We start from the raw sequence: 20,000 nt of genomic DNA on the forward strand, positions 1-20,000 counted from the left end.
GGAGGAGCGCTCAAAACCACGAGAGCAAGTGTGTGGTGTGCAGAACGGCTGCTGAACAAAGGTCTGATCATATCACCAGCATCGCTATTGCTACCAGCATCACCAGCATCGCTATTGCTACTGCACTGTATATTTATCTGTGTATACAGATAAATCCTGAACACATATCAGGAAGGTGTGTGTGTGTGTGTGAGAGAGAGAGAGAGAGAGAGAGTGAGGGAGGGAGAGAGAGAGAGATGTGGATGGTAGTGGGGTGTTGGCTGGAGGTCATTCAAGTCCATTACAAATCTATACATCACAGAATCTGCTCTTTCAGTTGGCTTGTGACTGCAGTGATTATAAACGCTGTAGTTATTAACTGCTGTGTGCGTTTTCACAAGAAAAGCCATCATCTTATGTGTGTGTGTGTGTGTGTGTGTGTATGTGTGTGTGTGTGTGTTTGTGTGTGTTTCCTCACAGAGAAAATTCTATCAGTCACAGTCTACTTTAGATAAATTACAAAGCCAATGCAACAACACAAAATGTCTCACCTAATATGGATGCTTGCAAATCAGCACAGCGATAACTGTGGAGGAGGAGAGGGGCAAGTTTTACACCAACAAAGCCTTTTACACATCAAAACTCTGGAACAAAGATCTGCTTTGACAATCCTGCAGTAATGACTGCACACAGCGGATGTGTTTTGGGGGGGAAGCACCTGATGGGCTATGTAGCGGGTAAGCAGGAGCGAGTTCATAAACAGAGTGTCAGGTTAATGGGCTGAGACTCCGACTTCAGAGCTCAGGGCTGATCACAGGGAGAGATATGAACCCAAAGCTCATGATCTGAGTTTAGTGCCAAGAATGATATAAGAAGGGGAATGCATGGGGAAAACAGAGCCCTTGTTTCAGCTGCACTGGGTGCAGCTATTGTCTGCAGCTGGAGAGGGTGTGTGTGTGTGTGTGAGAGAGAGAGAGAGAGAGAGAGAGAGAGAGGAGGAAATGGATATGAATGGATATGAAGATGTATTGTTCTGTTCTGTGATTGTGGGACATAAATGTGCGTATATGTGTGTTTTGCTTTAGTGTGCCAGAGATGAAGGATTTCAAGATTCCACCCTGCAGTTGTTTGTGTGTGTGTGTGTGAGCATATGTTTGTGCATGTGTGAGTGTGTGTGTGTGTGTGTGTGTGTGTGTGTGTGTGTGTGTGTGTGTGTGTGTGTGTGTGCAAGTGTGTGTATGCGTGTGTGGAGTGTGTGTGAGTGCAGATGTGTCTGTGCACCTGTGTGTGTTTGTGTCGGGACACTTCCAGAGAGAGTGTTCCGGAAGCTCTGAAACACTCTATGTTCCCTCTCTGACTACAGTCACAGGTCTGGAGCTGGAGGCAATGAGATTCTGGGACAGGAAATAATAATCATGTCTACACCCCCATCCCAACACACACACACACACACACACACACACTGACCTCACAGACTCTCACACACATACACACACACACTGACACACTAACACACACATACACACACACAGAAACAAAAAAGGACACAGCAGATAAACATGCATGCGCACGGATACAAGTAATCTCATACAGCAATCCAAAAACACAAGCACACGTCCTTTTTTTGGTTTCTCACATACATAGACAGCAAACATACACACACACACACACACACAAACACACACACACACACACACATCTGTTCATCTGTGTCAGACTCAGTGGTGTCCAGACTGGCCTGTGTACACAGACAGGCCTAATTACCTCTAATAGAATGAGAGCGCTGAAAGACACCATCAGGCACAGAGCACGCAAGGGGGGGGGGGGCGGGGCAAGGAAGAAACGAGAGACAAAGAGAGAGACAGAAGGGGACGACTAACAACTAGAGAAATAGTAAGAAGAGAGAGAGAAAGAAAGAGAGAGAACAATTCCTAAAACACACAGGAGGTTTAAATTAACGCACCAACGCACCATACTTATCCACAGACTGGGAAGGAAGGCAAGAAAAAGAAAAAGATAGAGACAGAGACACTGACCAACACATAGAGATGAGAGAGAGAGAGAGAGAGAGGGACACTGACCAACACATAGGATGAGAGAGAGAGAGAGAGCATATGTTGAGAGAGAGAGCGAGAGAGAGAGAGAGAGGACACTGGCCAACACATAGGGATGTGCTGTACATGTCTGAGAGAGAGAGAGAGAGAGAGAGAGAGAGACACTGACCAACACATAGGGATGTGCTGTACATGTCTGAGAGAGAGAGAGAGAGAGAGAGAGAGAGAGGGAGAGAGGGACACTGATCAACACACAGGGATGTGCTGTACATGTCTGAGAGAGAGAGAGAGAGAGAGAGAGAGGACACTGGCCAACACATAGGGATGTGCTGTACATGTCTGAGAGAGAGAGAAGAGAGAGAGAGAGGGAGAGAGAGGGAGAGGGAGAGAGAGAGAGGGAGAGAGAGAGAGGGAGAGAGGGAGAGATGAGTCTCATTGGGATAACATACAACTGGGTGAGGAGGACACACAAACAGGGTGTTTGAAATAGAGGTCCTGCAAGCTCATTGAAATTGACATTTCACTACTGTTATGTTACAGTGAATGAGCTGACCGTCTGGATGTGTGAGTCATTATGCAACGCCATTACGAGTTCGCCCACTTGCATAAGCCTTTGATCGCCTCAGATTTATAACGCTAAATTGAATGAGGATAAGGGCAGTTCTTCAGAATAGTGTTTGTGTGTCATAACATTGTTTTGCTTTATGACCACTTCCACACTGACTTTTGACATCATAGTTCAGAAAACTAAGCAGCTGAGAGCCTGTAAATGATTTCATGGAATGATTTATGTGTGAAATAATGAAGCGAGTAGTCCAACAACCTCCTGAACTGTGTCTTAATCCTTCAACACTGGTCAAGGAAGAGGGAAATGTGAGGAAAGGCCTATTTAAAGGACTGATAAGAAGGGTGTGTGTGTGTGTGTGTGTGTGTGTGTGTGTGTGTGTGTGTGTGTGTGTGTGTGTTTGTGTGTGTGAAAAGCCTGATTGCAAATGTGTGTGTCTGTGCGAAAGAGAGTAATTGAGGTGTGTGTGTGTGGGGGGGGGGGGGGGGGGGGGGGGGTTAGACATGATTAAGTGGAACAGCTGTGAATCAGGGCTTCTCCATAGCTGTCAGGAAAGAGGAAATGTCCAGAGAGAGAACACCCACAAAAACACTACACACACACACACACACACACACACACACACACACACACACACACACACACACACACACACAGACACACACACACACACATACACACATTCTCATTGTAACCTCCCACCTCCATCACCCTAGAAGACCCCCTGCCCACCAAATGGACTTGGGAACAGACAAGAGACATCTGAAGACACACACACACACTCTCTCTCTCTCTCTCTCTCTCTCTCTCTCTCTCTCTCTCTCTTTAGGGCTAGCAAGACCACCTGAGGAAGATGGAGCCTGCATTGTTTACGTCCAGCGGAAACAGTTGGCATTTCAGCGCTGGTGGGTGGGAGTGGGGATGGGAGTTAATTTTAGTTCCCAACCCCAAACAAACACACACACACACACACACACATGCATACCCACACACACACACAACACCCTCAATCAGTCACATTCCTCAATCATCACGTCACTTTGCAGTCTGCTGCCTTTGAGGCCCAGCGATCCATACGGCTCCACTGAGTCCCCTCAGGATTCAACTCCTTTGTGTTAGGAAGACAAAACACTACACACACACACGCACGCACGCACGCACGCACGTACGCACGTACGCACGCACACACACACACACACACACACACACACACACAGACACACACACACCACCACCACCACTACAAACACTCTGACACTCTGATACTCTGACACACCTCTCTGTTTTCCACATGTCCAAAACACCTCCACCACCCTCTAACCCCCTAATCCTGTATACACCCAAACACCATCACCATCTGCTGACAGACCTTCCCATATGCAGGCTACCATGATATTTTAGGACATAAACAAACCCTATTCTAAGAGCCTCCAGGAGCACTTTCTCTGCTGGGTTATATAACGCATGCTGTGTGGATATGGTTCATCAGTTCAGCTGAGGGACTTGGGGAGAGGGGAAAGAGGAACGCTATTCAGGAGCGCGGCTGGGAGTGCTTTGTTTGGCTGGTTATGTGAGTCAGTGGCTCTGCTTGGTCCGGCCGCTCTGTCTGTCCAGTTCCCTGAGCCTTTGGGGTGCCTGTGGTGAGAGCGATGTTGGCACGCCGGGAAAGCTCGCCCGCGTTGGCAGGCTGTCACTGGCGCACAGGGGAACGAGACGAGATGTGACGAGAGCTGAGGTGGCGTGTGGTGTGGAGGTGAGTGGACACTGCTCGCCGAGGAGACTCACAGAGCTGGACTGGACTGACCTGCTTATGGCATGAGTGGTCAATGTCACACACACAGGGCCATACGCCCACACAGACACACATTCCAAACCCTAGACCCCTCACACACATATACACACACACACACACACACTCACTCACTAACCCCCGTCTTTCTCTCTCTCATTCAGCCGAACTGCTAGACCAGCACAGAGATGTCCCCTGGTCTTGGCCGGTTGAGTGTTCTTTCCCATCAGTCATTGTCACCCCCCCCCCCCCCCCCCCCACACACACACACACAGACACACTCACACACACCACCACCACCACCCTCTCGGACTGGTGGGTGTTGTGATGTCACAGGCATGCCATGCTCCAACTCATCACGCCCCCGTCTCCTCTCCTCTTCTCGTAATCTGCCTGGGTTACATAAGAGCCGCTCTCACTGGCCACTCGCTGGCTGCCGGACGGCCCTCGCGCTGCTGGCCCCTTCTCAGCCCCCTGTTAGCACTCCTCCATCACGCTCCGATACTGAAGGCACGTAGCGGTTGGGAGGCTAGGGGGCGAGGAGGAGGAGGATGAGGACGAGGAAGAGGGTCCTTCCTCTATCACACAGGAAACAAGCAATCAAGATGAGGGAATGAAGAGGAGGACGAAGATGAGATGCTTTGGTATAGAAATCATGTAGTGATTAGGAGGAAAGGGTGAGGAGGAGGAGGAGGAGGAGGAGGAAGATGGAAATCAGATGGCAGAGGAGGAGGAGGAGGAGCAGGATGGTGTCTCCTCTATCACATTGTGATATGGAGGAAGGGGCCAGGAGGAGGAGGAGGAGGAGGATAGGATGACTGTGGAGGAGGGGGAATGAGAGAGATACCTGCCGTGGCTCATTTATGTAATAAGGAGGGATTTACATGACCCTTCTGTCTCAATAATCACTCACTTGGGCTGATTTTCAAGCCTTCTTCCGTTGTCTGTCTCACTTTTTCTTTCTCTTTTATGCCTCTCCCACTCTCTCTTTCTGTCCCTGCTTTTCTCTCTATCACTCCCTCTCTCTCCCTCTCTATTTCTCTATCACTCCCTCTCTCTCTCTCTTATATATATATATATATATCGCTCTCTCCCTCTCTCTCCTGGCCCATAGAGATGGGTGCAGATGGTAGCCAGAGTGGGTCGTGCCTCCAGCGCTCCAAATGCCACAGAGTGGAGCGTAGGCACACATGACACCGGTGCCAGTCCCTCCCCCTCCACCCTCCACTCCCAATCTCTCTATCCCTCTCTCCTGTTCAAACTCTGTGTCACGCTAACTGTCTGTTACACTTTGGGACCTCTCCATTGCCCCCCCCATTCTCGGAGAAACAGACCGAAAGTCTGGAACAAAGTCAGGACAGACTGATAGAAAAAAGAAAGAAAAACTGAGTGAAGGAGAGAAGGAGTGTCAGAGAGAGTGAAAGAAAAGAAAAGAATTTTGGCCAGTCTATCTCGCTAGCATTTGCACCTCAGCGGGTCCTACTAAGTCTGGGCCAGGCGTGGGTGTTTTGGGCCCTGTCTATGTGTGTGTGTGTGTGTGTGTGTGTGTGTGTGTGTGTGTGTGTGTGTCTGTGCGTGTAAGTGTGTCTGTATGTGTGTGTGTGTGTGTGTGTGTGTGTGTGTGTGGAGATGAAAGGAGCTGCAGGCCAGGGAACAGATTGTGCCTCCTTTCGAGTGGATGGGAAGTGTGGCCAGGGCGCACAATGGCTCTTATGTAACGACAGCAGAAGCTCGCCGGGACTCCGATGCTGTTTTTGGCGCCAACCTGTTCATGTTCGGAGTTGGAAATAGGAGTGAGAGAGAGAGAGAGAGAGAGAGTGTATAGAGGAGTAAATGAGAGAGAGAAAAAGAGAGAGAGAGATAAAAGACGGCACCAGAGAAGGTCAGGGAGTGATAGAGGCCTGAAGGTTTGTGAGTGTGGCCTCTACGGCGGGCCACCGTAAACATGTGCTTGAAGTTCAGCGCCAGGCTAAATATAGTGGCTGTGGCAGCAGGAGCAGGAGCAGCAGGAGTAGGGAGGGCTAGCAGGCTGGTAAACACAGCTGTCTGGAGCAGAGGGATGCAGCTACACACAGAACCGCTCCTCACACACACACACACACACACACACACTCCTCTCACACTCCTCAACTCTACTCCCAGATACACACTGTTCTCATCTCCTCTACCTCGTGTCTGTGTCTTTCTGTCTCGTTCTTTCTCCTTTGCTCTCCACATGCCCGTCTCACTCACAGAGCTCCCGACGGGCAAATGACAGAAGGCTGGGATCAAATGAGAGAGTCGCCACCCGCACCCTTTCTCACATCTACTCATTAGCAGAAATCCTGCCGCTGGTAGTTAGATCTGTTTTCAGAGGATTGGTGGCCATATTTAGCGTTCCAGATATCGTAAGCCAGTTGTTTATCTGTCTGCCTTCAAACGGGCAGGCTCTGAGGGAGATCTCGGCTCGATCTGCGAACGATTATGGAGCGTTTCGCAACTGCTCTCTTTTGCCCGAGTGGAGAGGGATGTTTTCAGAGAGTGAATGATTTCCTCAAGACCCCCACCCAACCCCCTTTAGAAAAAATGCACTTTAAACAAAAATCGTTTTATAACTAAACCCAGTCTTCAGAAATCCAACGCTAAAGAAAACGTTGAGTGGACCTGAGCCTTCGCATGACCTCTTGACCTCCCCCAGATTCCCATCATCCATCTGGGGGGCCGCGAGATACGGAACAACCAGCCACTCTGGGGAGCCCCCCAGATCAGAGCATGGCTTGTGGAAATAACAGGGCTTTATTGAGGGGGATGGGGGATGGGGGGGGTTATGTGGTGATATGGCCAAGGTCTTACCATAGGATATTTACCTTCCCTTCATTTGTTATTCATCCAAATATTTTCACAAAGTGAGGTTTCAGGTAGGAATCAGTGCTGCCATTCACTCCAGAGGGGAGCTCATATCACTGAATGATTAAACGGAAGAGAAATTATGCTTTTAAGGGAGGGGGGTGAGGGACTGACATATCGTTTCATAAAGCCTGTACTCTTGAGGTTTCGTGTGAAGCTTGCATGTGCTCTTTATATTTCGTTTCTGATTCACTTGAAGACACACACAGAGACACACACACAGACACACACAGACACACACACACACACACACACACACACACACACACACACACAGCTTTTCGCTGTCCTCATACTATGAAGGTCTCCACCACCTCCTCTGTGCCGTTAGTGGCTGAGGTAAAGACAGCCAGGACTCAACACCTACTGTGTGCACTCGCTATCTTCTCTCACCATCTCTGCACAGCACAACACAGATGAACAATTACAGCCCAGTGTGTTTGTGTGTGTTTATGTATGTGTGTGTGTGTGTGTGCGTGTGTGTGTGTGTCTGTGTGTGTGTGTGTGTGTGTGTTTGTGTGTGTGCGTGTGTGTGTGTGTGTGTGTGTGTGTGTGTGTGTGTGTGTGTGTGTGTGTGTGTGTGTGTATTACCCTCAAGGAACTTAATGTGTGCTGAGCACAATAAAACTTCAGGAACATGCTGTGCATACAGATGTAGGCCTATGTGTGTGCTGCCCTCCAGGAAATGTGTGTCTGTGTGTATATGTGTGTGACTGGGGTAGGTTTGTGTGTGTGTGTGTGTGTGTGTGTGTGTGTTTGTGTGTGGTACGGTGAGGATGGAAGAGGAAGCCTGGTTGGGTTGGGTACTTTGTGTCCAGGACAGGGCACAGGCACATGTCTTGTCTATAAACACACACACACACTCACACGGGCACACACACACAAACACACACACACACACACAAACACACTCACACAGAATATCTGCCAAAACCTGCCTGAGCGGAACCTGCACCACTATCCACTACATGCAAAAGCCATTTATTCACCGAATGCGTCTCATTACAAATATTCAAAAACACTTTGGAACACTTTGGAAAGAATCCTTTACAGTTATTACATTGTCATTCACACAATCACAATTGTAATATCTATTTTATTATAATGTTATGAATATATCTATATATTTATATGTATCTCCATATGTCTATAGAGGCAAAACATATCCCCAGGCTGTGTTGAGATTCATTCAATAGTGTAAAACTCCACCGGACATTGAACTCCACTGTAAATTCTACACTGCCCCTTGGGCACAAGAAACCAATTCAAATATCCCTGTTATGAGATTATCTATCATCAGAGTACAATCAAAATGAAATAAAAGTAACAAGTTGTTGCAAATGGTAGGTTACAAATAGAAATTAAGAAGACCTCTTTTGAACACTGAAAGAGTTGTACTAGCTTTTTGTGTGTAGTAAATACCCCAGTGTCAGCCATGCTTGGAAGAAACCCCAGAGGTAGCTTAACCTATCTGGGCTACGTTACAGTGAATCCTCCCTTTGCCCCCCTGTGGATTAAAGAAGGTCTTTAAAAAGAGAAGGGGCAAGCCCAAGAGATGGGGATAATCCGGCTGGACAAGGGCAAATGCCCAGAGGCATCGCTAGCAGTTGAAAACATTCGGGGCTTAGCCAATAGAGTCTAAACGGTTCTCATAAAACAATGACATGCCCAACCCTGGAACTGACTGATCCATCTCATCTCAAGGTTTCAATGCACGATCGGAGTAATGGTTTCATATTTGTAAGTCAACTTTGCAAAATACATTCGGGGCTTTTCTCAAAACATTCACCCGACGCCCCTGCCAATGTCCCCGGAGCAACTTGGGGTTAAGTGCCTTGCTCAAGGGCACAACGGTGGTAGCCAGGAATTGAACACACAACTTTTCAAGCTACTGATCACTACACTACCACCACCCCAAGTAAAGTGAAGTCACTCGTATTTATGAGACACTCCAGGTTAGGGAATCGAACCCAATGCCAACTGATTGTCCGGCCGCAACGCTACCGTTGGACTATCACTAGCCCACTCTCCTCAAGTGGCGCAAGGGCCACTCTCCACAGCAGGACTAATCTCATCTCTGGGGGCTCCAATCTGCAGCTATTAGAGTGATGGCCAGATGTAATGTCAGGTGGGATCTAAATCAGTCCGTTCCATTTCCGACTGTTCCAGGCCAGCAGGTAGCACCCTGGATGACAGCTCATGCAGAAACACACAGCACATGCCACAGGAACGTCAGGAGGGATTTGGGTTGATCTGCGCCTGCATCAGGCAGGAGTTCATTTAGTTAGAGTGAAGAACTGTCTGAGCCAAAGCTAGCAAAGGGGCACTCACAGAGCTGAGTTGTTAGGGTGACTTCAAAATGAAGTGAGTTCTCAAATGCTCATTATTATTAAGTAAGATTTAAACGTAATGAAGAGTTCATATATGGAACGTCTTTAATTATGAATACTGTCAGAGGTCCTGATTAGCTGAATAGTTTGAACTCCGCATTACAGTGTGTGTGATTTATGAGTAAAGTGAGTAAAGTGAGAGCTCTATGAATTCACTTAACATCCAGCAGAGCCATGGCCAACAGGTCATACAGTGTGGTTTCCAACTTGGTCAACTTGATCACTGGCTGCATGCAATGGCCAATATGAAAACCTCTTGACAGCAGATGGCCAAGTCACCGAGGCATCAAAGGGATCACAAGAGCAATCCCATTAAACCTGCCTTTCACAGAGCCAGACACAAGAGCTCAGTGACCTCTCCTGATGCTCCCCCATCTTCAAACGCAACCCCCAATACAAGAGTCTGTCCCCACATCCATCTTATTGAAGGGACCTGCTGTTAGCTGCGTCTTGTTTTGTTCAGAGTCCTGTTGGAAGTGGCCAAGGGATGCTGCCATCGCCGGTCTCCCACACTGCTGGGGCTAAACTATGACATGCCACACAGTTTGCCATCTCCCTGGACTGGAAGGAAGTGAAGGATTTACGGTGGCAAAGGAAACACGCATTTCCTCTGGAGCGCCACGCGGAGAGACCAGTCCGGTCCAGTTGCTGAGGCAGCGGGAGCTGGGTACTCTCTGTCTGCACTTAAAAGGTCCATTCTGCTGCGGAGTAGCCCAGGGCGAGGAGCTGTCTCTCTTTAAGCGTCCACTAAAACTGGACCATAGCTAAATCTAAACTTAGCGTCTGAGCCTGAAAACCCATCTGGGGTTCTGCCTATTTCCCCTTTCTCCCTCTCCCCCTTCTTTATTGTGTTTTCATTATATTTTTGATTGGGCAACATGTTTTTGAGATAACTGTGACATTTACATCAAAGGCACTTTTCTGTGTTGACTTTTTGTTATACTCTCCAAAGTGTCAGTAGTCACAGTTATGTAAAATGCAGTAATAAAACATTTCCATACAATTACTTTTCATAATGCGATGCAAAAGTGAGGTTTGGTCACAAGCACCCAACACTACTGCTAGAATAGCATGGCAGAACAAAGTCTCTCAGCATGGCCATTTGGGCAATTATAAGGACACTTACCATCATTGAGTAGAGACTAATATCAAGTAACCGTGGCAACAGAAGAAGACGAGTGAAAGATAGAGAGAGAAATTGACACAGTTGGACTGAAGGTATGAAGAAAATAAAGAGAAATTGCAACTGACCAGAGAAAAGAAAGAGATGAAACACAGAACAAAAGGCATTGACCACCGTCACAACCACAGCCTTTTGTCATCTTAAGCATTTTTCACTTCTCTTTATGGCCCCTGGCCTTTCCCTGTCCAAGACTGCACAGGCCCAGATGCATAGAAGACCAAGTATTGGACAGTTTAAGTTGACCGATATTTAGCAGAACAGCCTTGCAACGGTCAGTTCGGGAATCAAACCCAGATTAACCAATTGTCACTGGGTAACATTAGCTTTGTTCCACCACAGCACACTCTCCGTAAGACTGGAAACATTGGACCAGTTTCCCAGACATGGATTAGACTAAAGCTTTTTTTCAGTAGAAATCATCATTGAAGTTCTTGTTTAGTCTATGACTAGGTTTAAAATGTGTTTTGGGAAATCAGCCGAATAGCAGTAGTATTATCAGTGTATTATCTGGGTCAGGTTCTGAAGACATGTAAGGCTGTGATTTCTAGCCCATGATCCAAATCATACCGGTATATTAACTGCACTAGGGTATTCTATTAGCCTAGAAATCTAGACGCACCCTAGCGGCGGCAAATTCATTTGCTCAGCCTGTACGTCTAGTATCAAACCATAGGGATTTCTATTGGCTGACGCCGTGGATGTCATCCAATCACAGCGCTCTATTTTGTTAGAGAGTCTTAAGGCGGGCTTAACAGGATAACGACAGTCCTGCGACGGTGAACAACAAGTAAGGTGGCTATGGCGAACGAAGAGCGGTTTGAATCAGCGTTGGCGTCAGCTTTGGAGGAGTTGGACTTTTTTTTTTTTTGAAACACAATGCACTTAAGTCATTCCTTTCGAAGAAGAATGTATTTGCCATTTTGCCGACCGGACACGGATATGGTCGTAGCGCTGGCCTATTGCATGCCTAGGCAGTTTGAAAGACAATTCTCTGCCCGCCCCTTGGATTAAGTGAGGTGAATGGTTCGATTCCAGACTATACATTTCAATGATATAGGATGGCCCGCCAGGCTAGTATTCTATGTCATTTTATAAAGGAAACATATATTGAATATCATAGAGGACAGAATTTAGACCAATGCCCACTTGTATTGAATGTAATCACGTATTAACTAGGTGTTAACTAAACACTTTGTTGTTGTGGCTAGAGTCTAGCAGCAGATATGTCTAAGGTTCCTAAGGTTAGAAGACAGTACAGTCATGATGGCATGGGTGTGATATTGTGAGATCATTTCTGGCAGTCATTTTACTCAAAGCCTAAATTTTAATGCAAAACAGTATTTCAGCAATTCACAGTTGTTTGTCACAGACTGTGCTCAACTTCAGAGGTTGAAGTTGTTAAGTGCACGCTTCTACAGTGGTCCAAAATCAGATAATTAACCATGTTGCATAAGTTAATTGATTAAAGCAAATTGAAGTTTTTGCAAGCTGAAATTGTTCAGCTTATCTCACAATGATTATCAAAAGCTCAGAAGTTTGCTGGCAATACAATGACTTTCATCTCTCTAATGGCCCATGGCTGAAGTGGTTCATGTCCCAGAATTATATAACATAAACTCTATGTTCCTCTGTGGAAGTGTAAAGAATCACAGGAAGACCTATTTTATGCATCTATACATGAAGGTACATATATTACCCATGCTGCATTGCTTCGGCCCACTTACTTGGCTGGACGTGTTTTGTAATAATCTGCAGTGCTTTGGAACTCTGTGTGCTGCTGAGACCAAGCTATCATCTTCCCTCTCACTTCCTGTGTTGTGCAATCACATGTGTTTGTGTGTGTGTGTGTGTGTGTGTGTGTGTGTGTGTGTGTGTGTGTGTGTGTGTGTGTGTGTGTGTGTGTGTGTGTGTAGAGAAAGAGAGAGACGTCTTATGACCCTGAAACATCCACCATGAAAACATTGACCTGCTGTGCAGAAGCAGTAACGAGGAGCGGCACGGACAGGCGGGCAGGCCGGGGCTACTTCACACGGCACTCTCCACACCACGCCAGGCCGGTCAAGCGTGGCACCGTGCAGAAAAGGCCGAATTATGTAACCAAAATATTTGCCCTCGAAAGAAAGTTCAGACCACACGGCTATTTACATAACCCAGATCCCACCCACCAGCCCCTTCAGACTGTGGTGACGGGGGCGAGGGGCCGTCAGATGATGGATAATCTAATCAGAGATTGGCACGTCAGCTTTCACGCGCCAAATGGACAGCAGCGTTTTAAGCAATAGAGGTCTCCTCAATCAGACAAAACAAAAACACTCTACACCCTAGCTCAAGGGCTCAACGAGAACAAATTATAGCTGTCCATACACCAATAATTATGTTTATGAGATAGCTACGTCATTCTCATAAGAGAGGGTTTAAACAAAGTGTTCCTATTGTAGGAGGTTCCACCCACCAGACTGTCCCAAAAATGAACACATCCAGGTAAAGCCCCACTAATTTGTTGCACAGCTGAGGGACCTTATAGAAATGTATTTCTCTGTGTGTTGACTCTGATGCCTGACAGAACTGAAATTTAGTGTCTGATGCCGAGGGGGCTGTTGTTAGCTGCAAGGTCTTGAAAAGTCAGAAAAGCTTCTGTCACTGTGCATCACGGGTTAATCACAATGTCAGCGAAACATCAGAACTCAGAAGTGAAATACAGATTGTTTTTGACCTTCTCTCAATTGTGGTTTCAGCCTTCCTCTTCTTTTTTCTTTTTGTCTGGCGGTGTATTCTGCATTGTGTGTGTTTTTTAAGTAAGGAATAACTTTCCCACACATTCATGAAACATAAGACTTTGTTTTTGAAGCTATTACACAGATCTCTATTAAACTGTTTTACTGTTTAACTGCCACTTACCGGTACATACTGTCAAATCAATAAGCTATATCAGTCACGTAACTTCTCAAAACAGAAAAAGTGTTTGGGAACACTGACGGATGTCTGGCCATGCTCATCTCCAAGGGGTTCAGAGGTCAGTAGGCTATTAGTTCAAATTAACATGGAAAGAAAAGCATGTACAGTAAAACCGGTGCCATTTCTCTGGAAAGTGTTCTTAAGGAAGTGGTTGGACAGGTCATCACAAGGTCTTATACCATACATTAGTGTTGTCCATCACTTGTGTTAAAAAAGAAAACAAACACAATGCAGAAGCCTTGTGACACTACTGGGGCCCCCTAACAAATATTTCCATCAAGATGTACTGAAGAACACAGGACAGGACAGGGCTAAAAATTACTCTTCCTCCAGTATCCCCATGTGCTCATTTCTATCTACAGAGCAAATAAATCTTGTGCTGACTTCCTCTCGGTTGTGTAAATGGATGTATAACCGGATCATGTTTATGTGTACTGTTCCTGGATCAGTTTACTCAAATCTGCTTCCTTGCCACAACCATCACAAACAGAGAAGAGGAACTGAGCCCGTGACTAGACACTGAGGATGTGCATCTGTCCTCTTCCCAGATAAGGCTTTGGGAATGCCTGGCAATACATAGACATACAAGATATTTGTTTCCGTATTTGTACCCAAGGGCCAGGAGCAGCTAATGTCACCCCCCTCCCCAGTTTGTCAAAGAAAATGAAATGTTCTGTGTATGGACCATTTTACTTCGGTAATAACAAAAGCATGATCATCACAGGAGGGTGGTCTGATTAGCCATTATCATTTATAACTGGATCCTTCACATGCTTGATTTTGATGATTGTTAGTCTTTTCCTTTCTCCTTCATGATTGCCTGCCTTGTGCATGTATTTGTTTCATAGTCTTTCTTTCTGAGACTCTCTCTACACCTTGCCTACACCATGGCCTTTGCTACCTTTGTTCTTTACGATCATGTGGTTTATCTCACCTCATGTCCACCCATCAGTTAATAATGTATGTCCATGTTTCTGATCTCTTCCTCTCTAACTCTGTCTTCTCTCTCTTGCTCTCTCTCTATCTCTCTCTCTTTCTCTCTCTTTTTTTAACCTCTCTCCTCCCTTTTCTATTGCTTTCTTTCTCCTATTTGTCTCGTCCCCTCTCCTCCCTCGTCCCCTCTCTCTCTCTCTCTCTCTCTCTCTCTCTCTCTCTCTCTCTCTCTCTCTCTCTCTCTCTCTCTCTCTCTCTCTCTCCCCTACCCCATGTTCTGCATGACAGACCTCCTCCCCACTGCCCCCTCCTCTCCCCTCTCTCTCCCCTGTGCTGTCCTGGCGTTCAGGCTCATTACTTGTGCCCAGCGGAGCGGTGAGACTGTCTGGCTGCACCTGTCCCACGCTCACCACCCCCGTTGCACCCTGGGGAGTGATCTCAGGCCTGGGGAGGGATGTCTGCTACGGCTCCCACAGTCCCCTTCAACCACCACCACCACCACCACCTCTCTCATCAGGCAGCGCATCTGCAGCAGCACCTCCCCACCTCCTCTTTTACTGCTGGCATTTACAACATTCAACCCCACCCCAACACACCCGCTCCATCCTCTCTTTCTCTCCCTTTCTCTCCCTTTCTCTCTCTCTCTCTCTCTCTCTCTCTCTCTCTCTCTCTCTACATACTTATTCCTCCGCATCCCCCTCTTCTACCCCACCCTCTCTCTCTCTCGCTCTGTTCATATGCTCCTCCTATCCCTCCTTATCCTTCCTGTCCTGTCACAGCACATCTTCAGCCCACTTCACACACACACACACACACACACTCTCTCTCTCTCTCTCTCTCTCTCTCTTTTTCAATTCAATTCAATTCAATTCAACGTTTAATTTAATTTCAATGTATTAGCATGTAAGTACAGTGTTGCCCAAGCGCAAAACAAAACTGTGTAGCTTCTACATACACTACCCTTCTCCCTCCTCCTGACCTTACCACCCTCTGTCCCTCTGTACGTTATGCCACCTCCTCTCTCACTCTCTTTCCATTTATTCTTACATCCACCCTTCCTTTATCACCACCCTCCTCCTCCTCCCCCTCAATGTATACCATTGGCCTCCACCCCTCCATCCTCCACCCTGGGTGTGCTCTTCCTGGACAGACGACCAGAGAGAACATGCTGTCCAGGCACCCATGGAGTTTTATCAGCTGCAGGCCTTTCCTCCCTGTAATAGTACGAGTGCACATAAAACAGCTGAAAACTGTTAGCTATTGAAAACGTCTAAAATGTCTGCAGCTGTTGTCTTATTTTAATTACCTTAACTACAAACTAATTTCAAATGTGACAAACATAGTTACATTTATAGGATGTTTTTTCCTTAGTTTTCAGTAATTTATACATATCCTTTGGCATATAAATTGACCTAGATTTACCAAAGGTACGTTCAATAGGAAAAATACAAGTATCTGAAATAGACTGACATTACATAAATATTTGAAGGGGTTTCACCCAAACATGTCTGAAGAATTGGGTCACAGGGCTGGCACAGGATATCTTATCCGGCTGTTTCATGACATAATTACCATGGAACATTCAGTTGCAACATTGCAGTTATGCTGAATCCACACAAACATAGATATAGTTTTTTTTAATTACTTATTAGTAAGGAACATAAATAAATGGAAGCATGTGTGCAATTATGTGTCATTTTTACTGCTGAAATTATATAACAGTAATCATATTTTAGACCACTTTTTAAATCCAAAAAAAGACCAGATGGATTGACACACAGGGAGCAAGAAATGGAGCTAGATAGATCTATTGTTTTGAGAGACAGAGAGAGAGAGAGAGAGAGAAGCAGTGCTAACCAGTGACCACTGTCAGTCAGGATGGACTCTTCTGCACACCTCTGATGTGTCTCGGACAGACCGTGTGGTCAAGGTCTCAGCCTCAGAATCTCTGTGCCTCTCCACAGGTCAGAGGTCATACACGGATCATGCCAAGAGTGCAAGAGGTCAGAAGGGAGAGTATATAGTATAGGGCCATAGTGAAGAAAGGCTGTCAGAGCAACGGTCAGTCTGGATTTGAATCCCAAAGCCAATGCTGTGCATGCCTGTGACCACAAAAGTGTCTACTTAATCCAACTCACTTTACTTTACTTTTTGCTTGATCACGTGACTGACCGACCGTGACCGAGGGGCCCCACTCCAGGTGTAAATATCCCTGTGCCCGATCTCATCAGGAGGCCACATGAGGAAAAACACTCAGGAGGGATTGCAAGGCCATAACCACCACTAAACAAGCTTCTGTATGACCCAACTGTCCCCCTCCTGAGGAAATGCAATCATGTTCCATCCTAATTTAGGATAGATGTTTGGCCAGATCAAGATTATATCTGGACATTGTGCCCACCTCCGCATTTTGGTCTTAGTTTAGTCTGCCTGAAAACTTGTTATTTTGAGCGATATGTGAGTGTGTGTGTGTGTATGTGAGTGTGTGTGTGAGTGTGTGTGTGTGTGTGTGTGTGTGTGTGTGTGTGTGTGTGTGTGTGTGTGTGTGTGTGTGTGTGTGTTTGTGTGTGTGTGTGTGTGTGCATGCACGCTTGGTTTGTGTTCACCCTCATCTGCGAAAACATCCTTCTGTTGCTTTTTTAAGTCTTGTGACAAGGTAGTGACGTCCTCCCTCCCAAACAACAGCTTATATTTTTAGCTTTTCCCACCACTGCAGAGGCCCAAACATAGACGAGTGGACTCAGACAAACACACTCTGATTAACCCTTAAAGGAGTACCGTCACACCGGTGTGACGGGAATGTTGGGAAATTAACATTCTAAAGAATATCTGGGTTCATTGAATTCAACATAGAATTTTAGAACCTTCAATTGTTGCGGAACTTAGAATGTTCAAAAACCTACACCTTTAAGGGTTCAGGAGGCACCAGTGAGAGCCATGCTTGGCCTGAGTCCACTCGTCTGGATCAATGCTACTGTTCAGGAGACATGAACAATCAAACACGGAAGAACAACAGGCCAGGCACAACTAACAGTTCATTCTATCAAGAACCCCTTGAAGAAACTTTTCTTCCAAGAACACCTCCGCTCCTGACACCCTAAGGTGCATGACTCACCCTAACTGTGTACTTCTTAACTTGCTTTTACACTTTGGGGTGATGGTAGCATAGCGGCTGAAAGGTTAGGTTCACTACCCGACTTCCACTGTTGTGGCCTTGAACAAGGCACTTAACCTTGCCACTTATAATTGACACGTGTTAGTCGCTTTGGACAAAAGTGTCTGCTAAATGAATGAATGTAATGTAAATTTCTTTCTGAATAGAATGTAGCCCAATAACTATAAAGACAACTTAGTTGCTGTAACTGTTCTGGAGTTTTAGTGTTGTAATGATATGTCAATGTTTGGAGACATTTTCATCCAAGGAAATGTGTTGTGCAGAAAAAGCAATGTGTGGGCTTTCTGGACCATACTTCCAGTGCTGTTTGAGTCTTGGGCTACTGGTTGAGGCACAGTACGGAAAGACACAAAAAGATTATGGGAAAAGTTCCTAAAATGACTCTAACCAAAACCATTCATAGCTGAAAGATTGGTTTATGTTGGAAGATTTTTCCTGAAACTGCCTTGAACATTCAGGCCAAAAGTGCATGGTCCGTATGTCTGCATTTGCCTCAGCAATTTAACAAATGACTTAACACATCTAATTGCTCCTAACGCAGAGCGATGATGTCTGGCAGTTATGGGGCAAACGTGCACGATGAATAAAACATTGCCTCGTTTATTTTTTTCTTCTCTCTGCGGAATAGAGAGAGAGAGACAGAGAGAGAGACAGAGATGTAATTTCTTGAGGCAAGACCTCCACTGTCTTCACCAGCGATAAAGAAAATGTGTAAATGAGCTACATGATGATGCTGATACAAGGTGTTCTTCCCTCACACCCTCACTTTGTCATATTTTTTTTCTTTTAAGAAAGAAGCACTATGGTCAATTATTCATGGCGTGGTGAGCCACTAATAGGCTTTTGGGTAGGGGAGTGTAGCTGGTCCCCCCCCCACACACACACACACACCATATAAAGAAAAAATAAGTTGAGTGAAAAGTTCATCCTTTTCCCTTGGGTCTGCAGAGCTGCCCTCTCCAGGCCATTCAAAATGCATGGGAGAGCTCTCTCTCTCTCTCTCTCTCTGTGTGAGTGAGAGTGTTTTTGTGCACTCACCAAAGCCTGTGCTGTGCTGCTATCTCCCTCTTAGCCAAGAAACTGGGTCTTGTCTGACTACTCTTTTTCCAGTCTGAGTTTCTGCTTGGTGTTTCTGTGTTTCAGCTAATTTTGGGCAAGTTTCTACCCAAATTAGGTTAATTTGTTTATACAGAATCATTAGCATTATTTCAGATTGAGCAAACTGGCTGCCAAACACATTCCTATCATGCAGTTCAGAGGTTGTGTTTCAGTGTACAGTTTGTCTGTGGACTCTGTGTTACCTCAATATTATCTCAGAGCACATACTTCTGCTAACTAAGCTTAATCTTGGAGGCTGTGCTTCTGTGTATTTCTCATACCTCAGTTAGCAGTTTATGTTTCCACTAATCAGCTTTGCGTTACATCAGCTGTGCTTATATTTAAATTCATGTCATTGGAAGGCTAAATTCTTTTGTTCACATTAAAAATCTACAAGAATAGGACAGGTCATCCTGTTGTTGAGGCTATTCTGCTCTGCAGCAAAATTCTATTTGTTTGTGTGTATATTTGTGTGTGTGTGTGTGTGTGTGTGTGTGTGTGTGTGTGTGTGTGTGTGTGTGTGTGTCTGTAAACATGTCTCTGTGTGTAATGTGACTTGCTTGTATGTGTGTGTGTGTGTGTGTGTGTGTGTGTGTGTGTGTGTGTGTGTGTGTGTGTGTGCGTGTACTGTATGTGTGTGTGTTTGTGTTTGGGGTCAGGGGTCACGGTGAGATGTGGGCTCCCGGTACTGTAAGAGTCACGGGGTTGAGGCTGCTGACTCAACATCCTTATTTCCCTTCAGAAATGGACACAGCTCAGAAGGCATGGCACAGCGCCAGCTCCCCCTGCTACAGGAGCTGACAGACAGGGAGAGAGGGAGAGAGAGAGAGGGAGGGAGAGAGAGATAGAGAGAGAGAGCGACAGAGAAGTAAGAATAGAGGCAGAAAGGCATATAAGGGACATACAAGGGACAGGAAGAAAAGGAAAAAAAAAGAGAGAGGAAGAGAGGGAGGGAGAGAGGGAGCAGGAGAAGAGATGAAGTTTGAGAGACAT

The 20,000-nt window shown here is 46.1% G+C and overlaps 1 protein-coding gene across 1 annotated transcript in view; it reads right to left on the reverse strand.

The window, feature by feature from the left end:
• rasgef1ba (RasGEF domain family, member 1Ba) overlaps nt 1–10,862 on the reverse strand; it is a 44,641-nt gene extending 33,779 nt beyond the window's left edge. The window contains 1 exon segment of the mRNA XM_042101538.1: nt 10,790–10,862. Within this exon segment, the coding sequence (XP_041957472.1) occupies nt 10,790–10,795 (6 nt within the window). The 5' untranslated portion in view covers nt 10,796–10,862.
• Between the last annotated feature and the right edge of the window lie 9,138 nt (nt 10,863–20,000).

The sequence above is a fragment of the Alosa sapidissima genome, chromosome 8 (assembly GCF_018492685.1).
Source record: "Alosa sapidissima isolate fAloSap1 chromosome 8, fAloSap1.pri, whole genome shotgun sequence".
In the NCBI taxonomy this organism is placed as follows: domain Eukaryota; kingdom Metazoa; phylum Chordata; class Actinopteri; order Clupeiformes; family Clupeidae; genus Alosa; species Alosa sapidissima.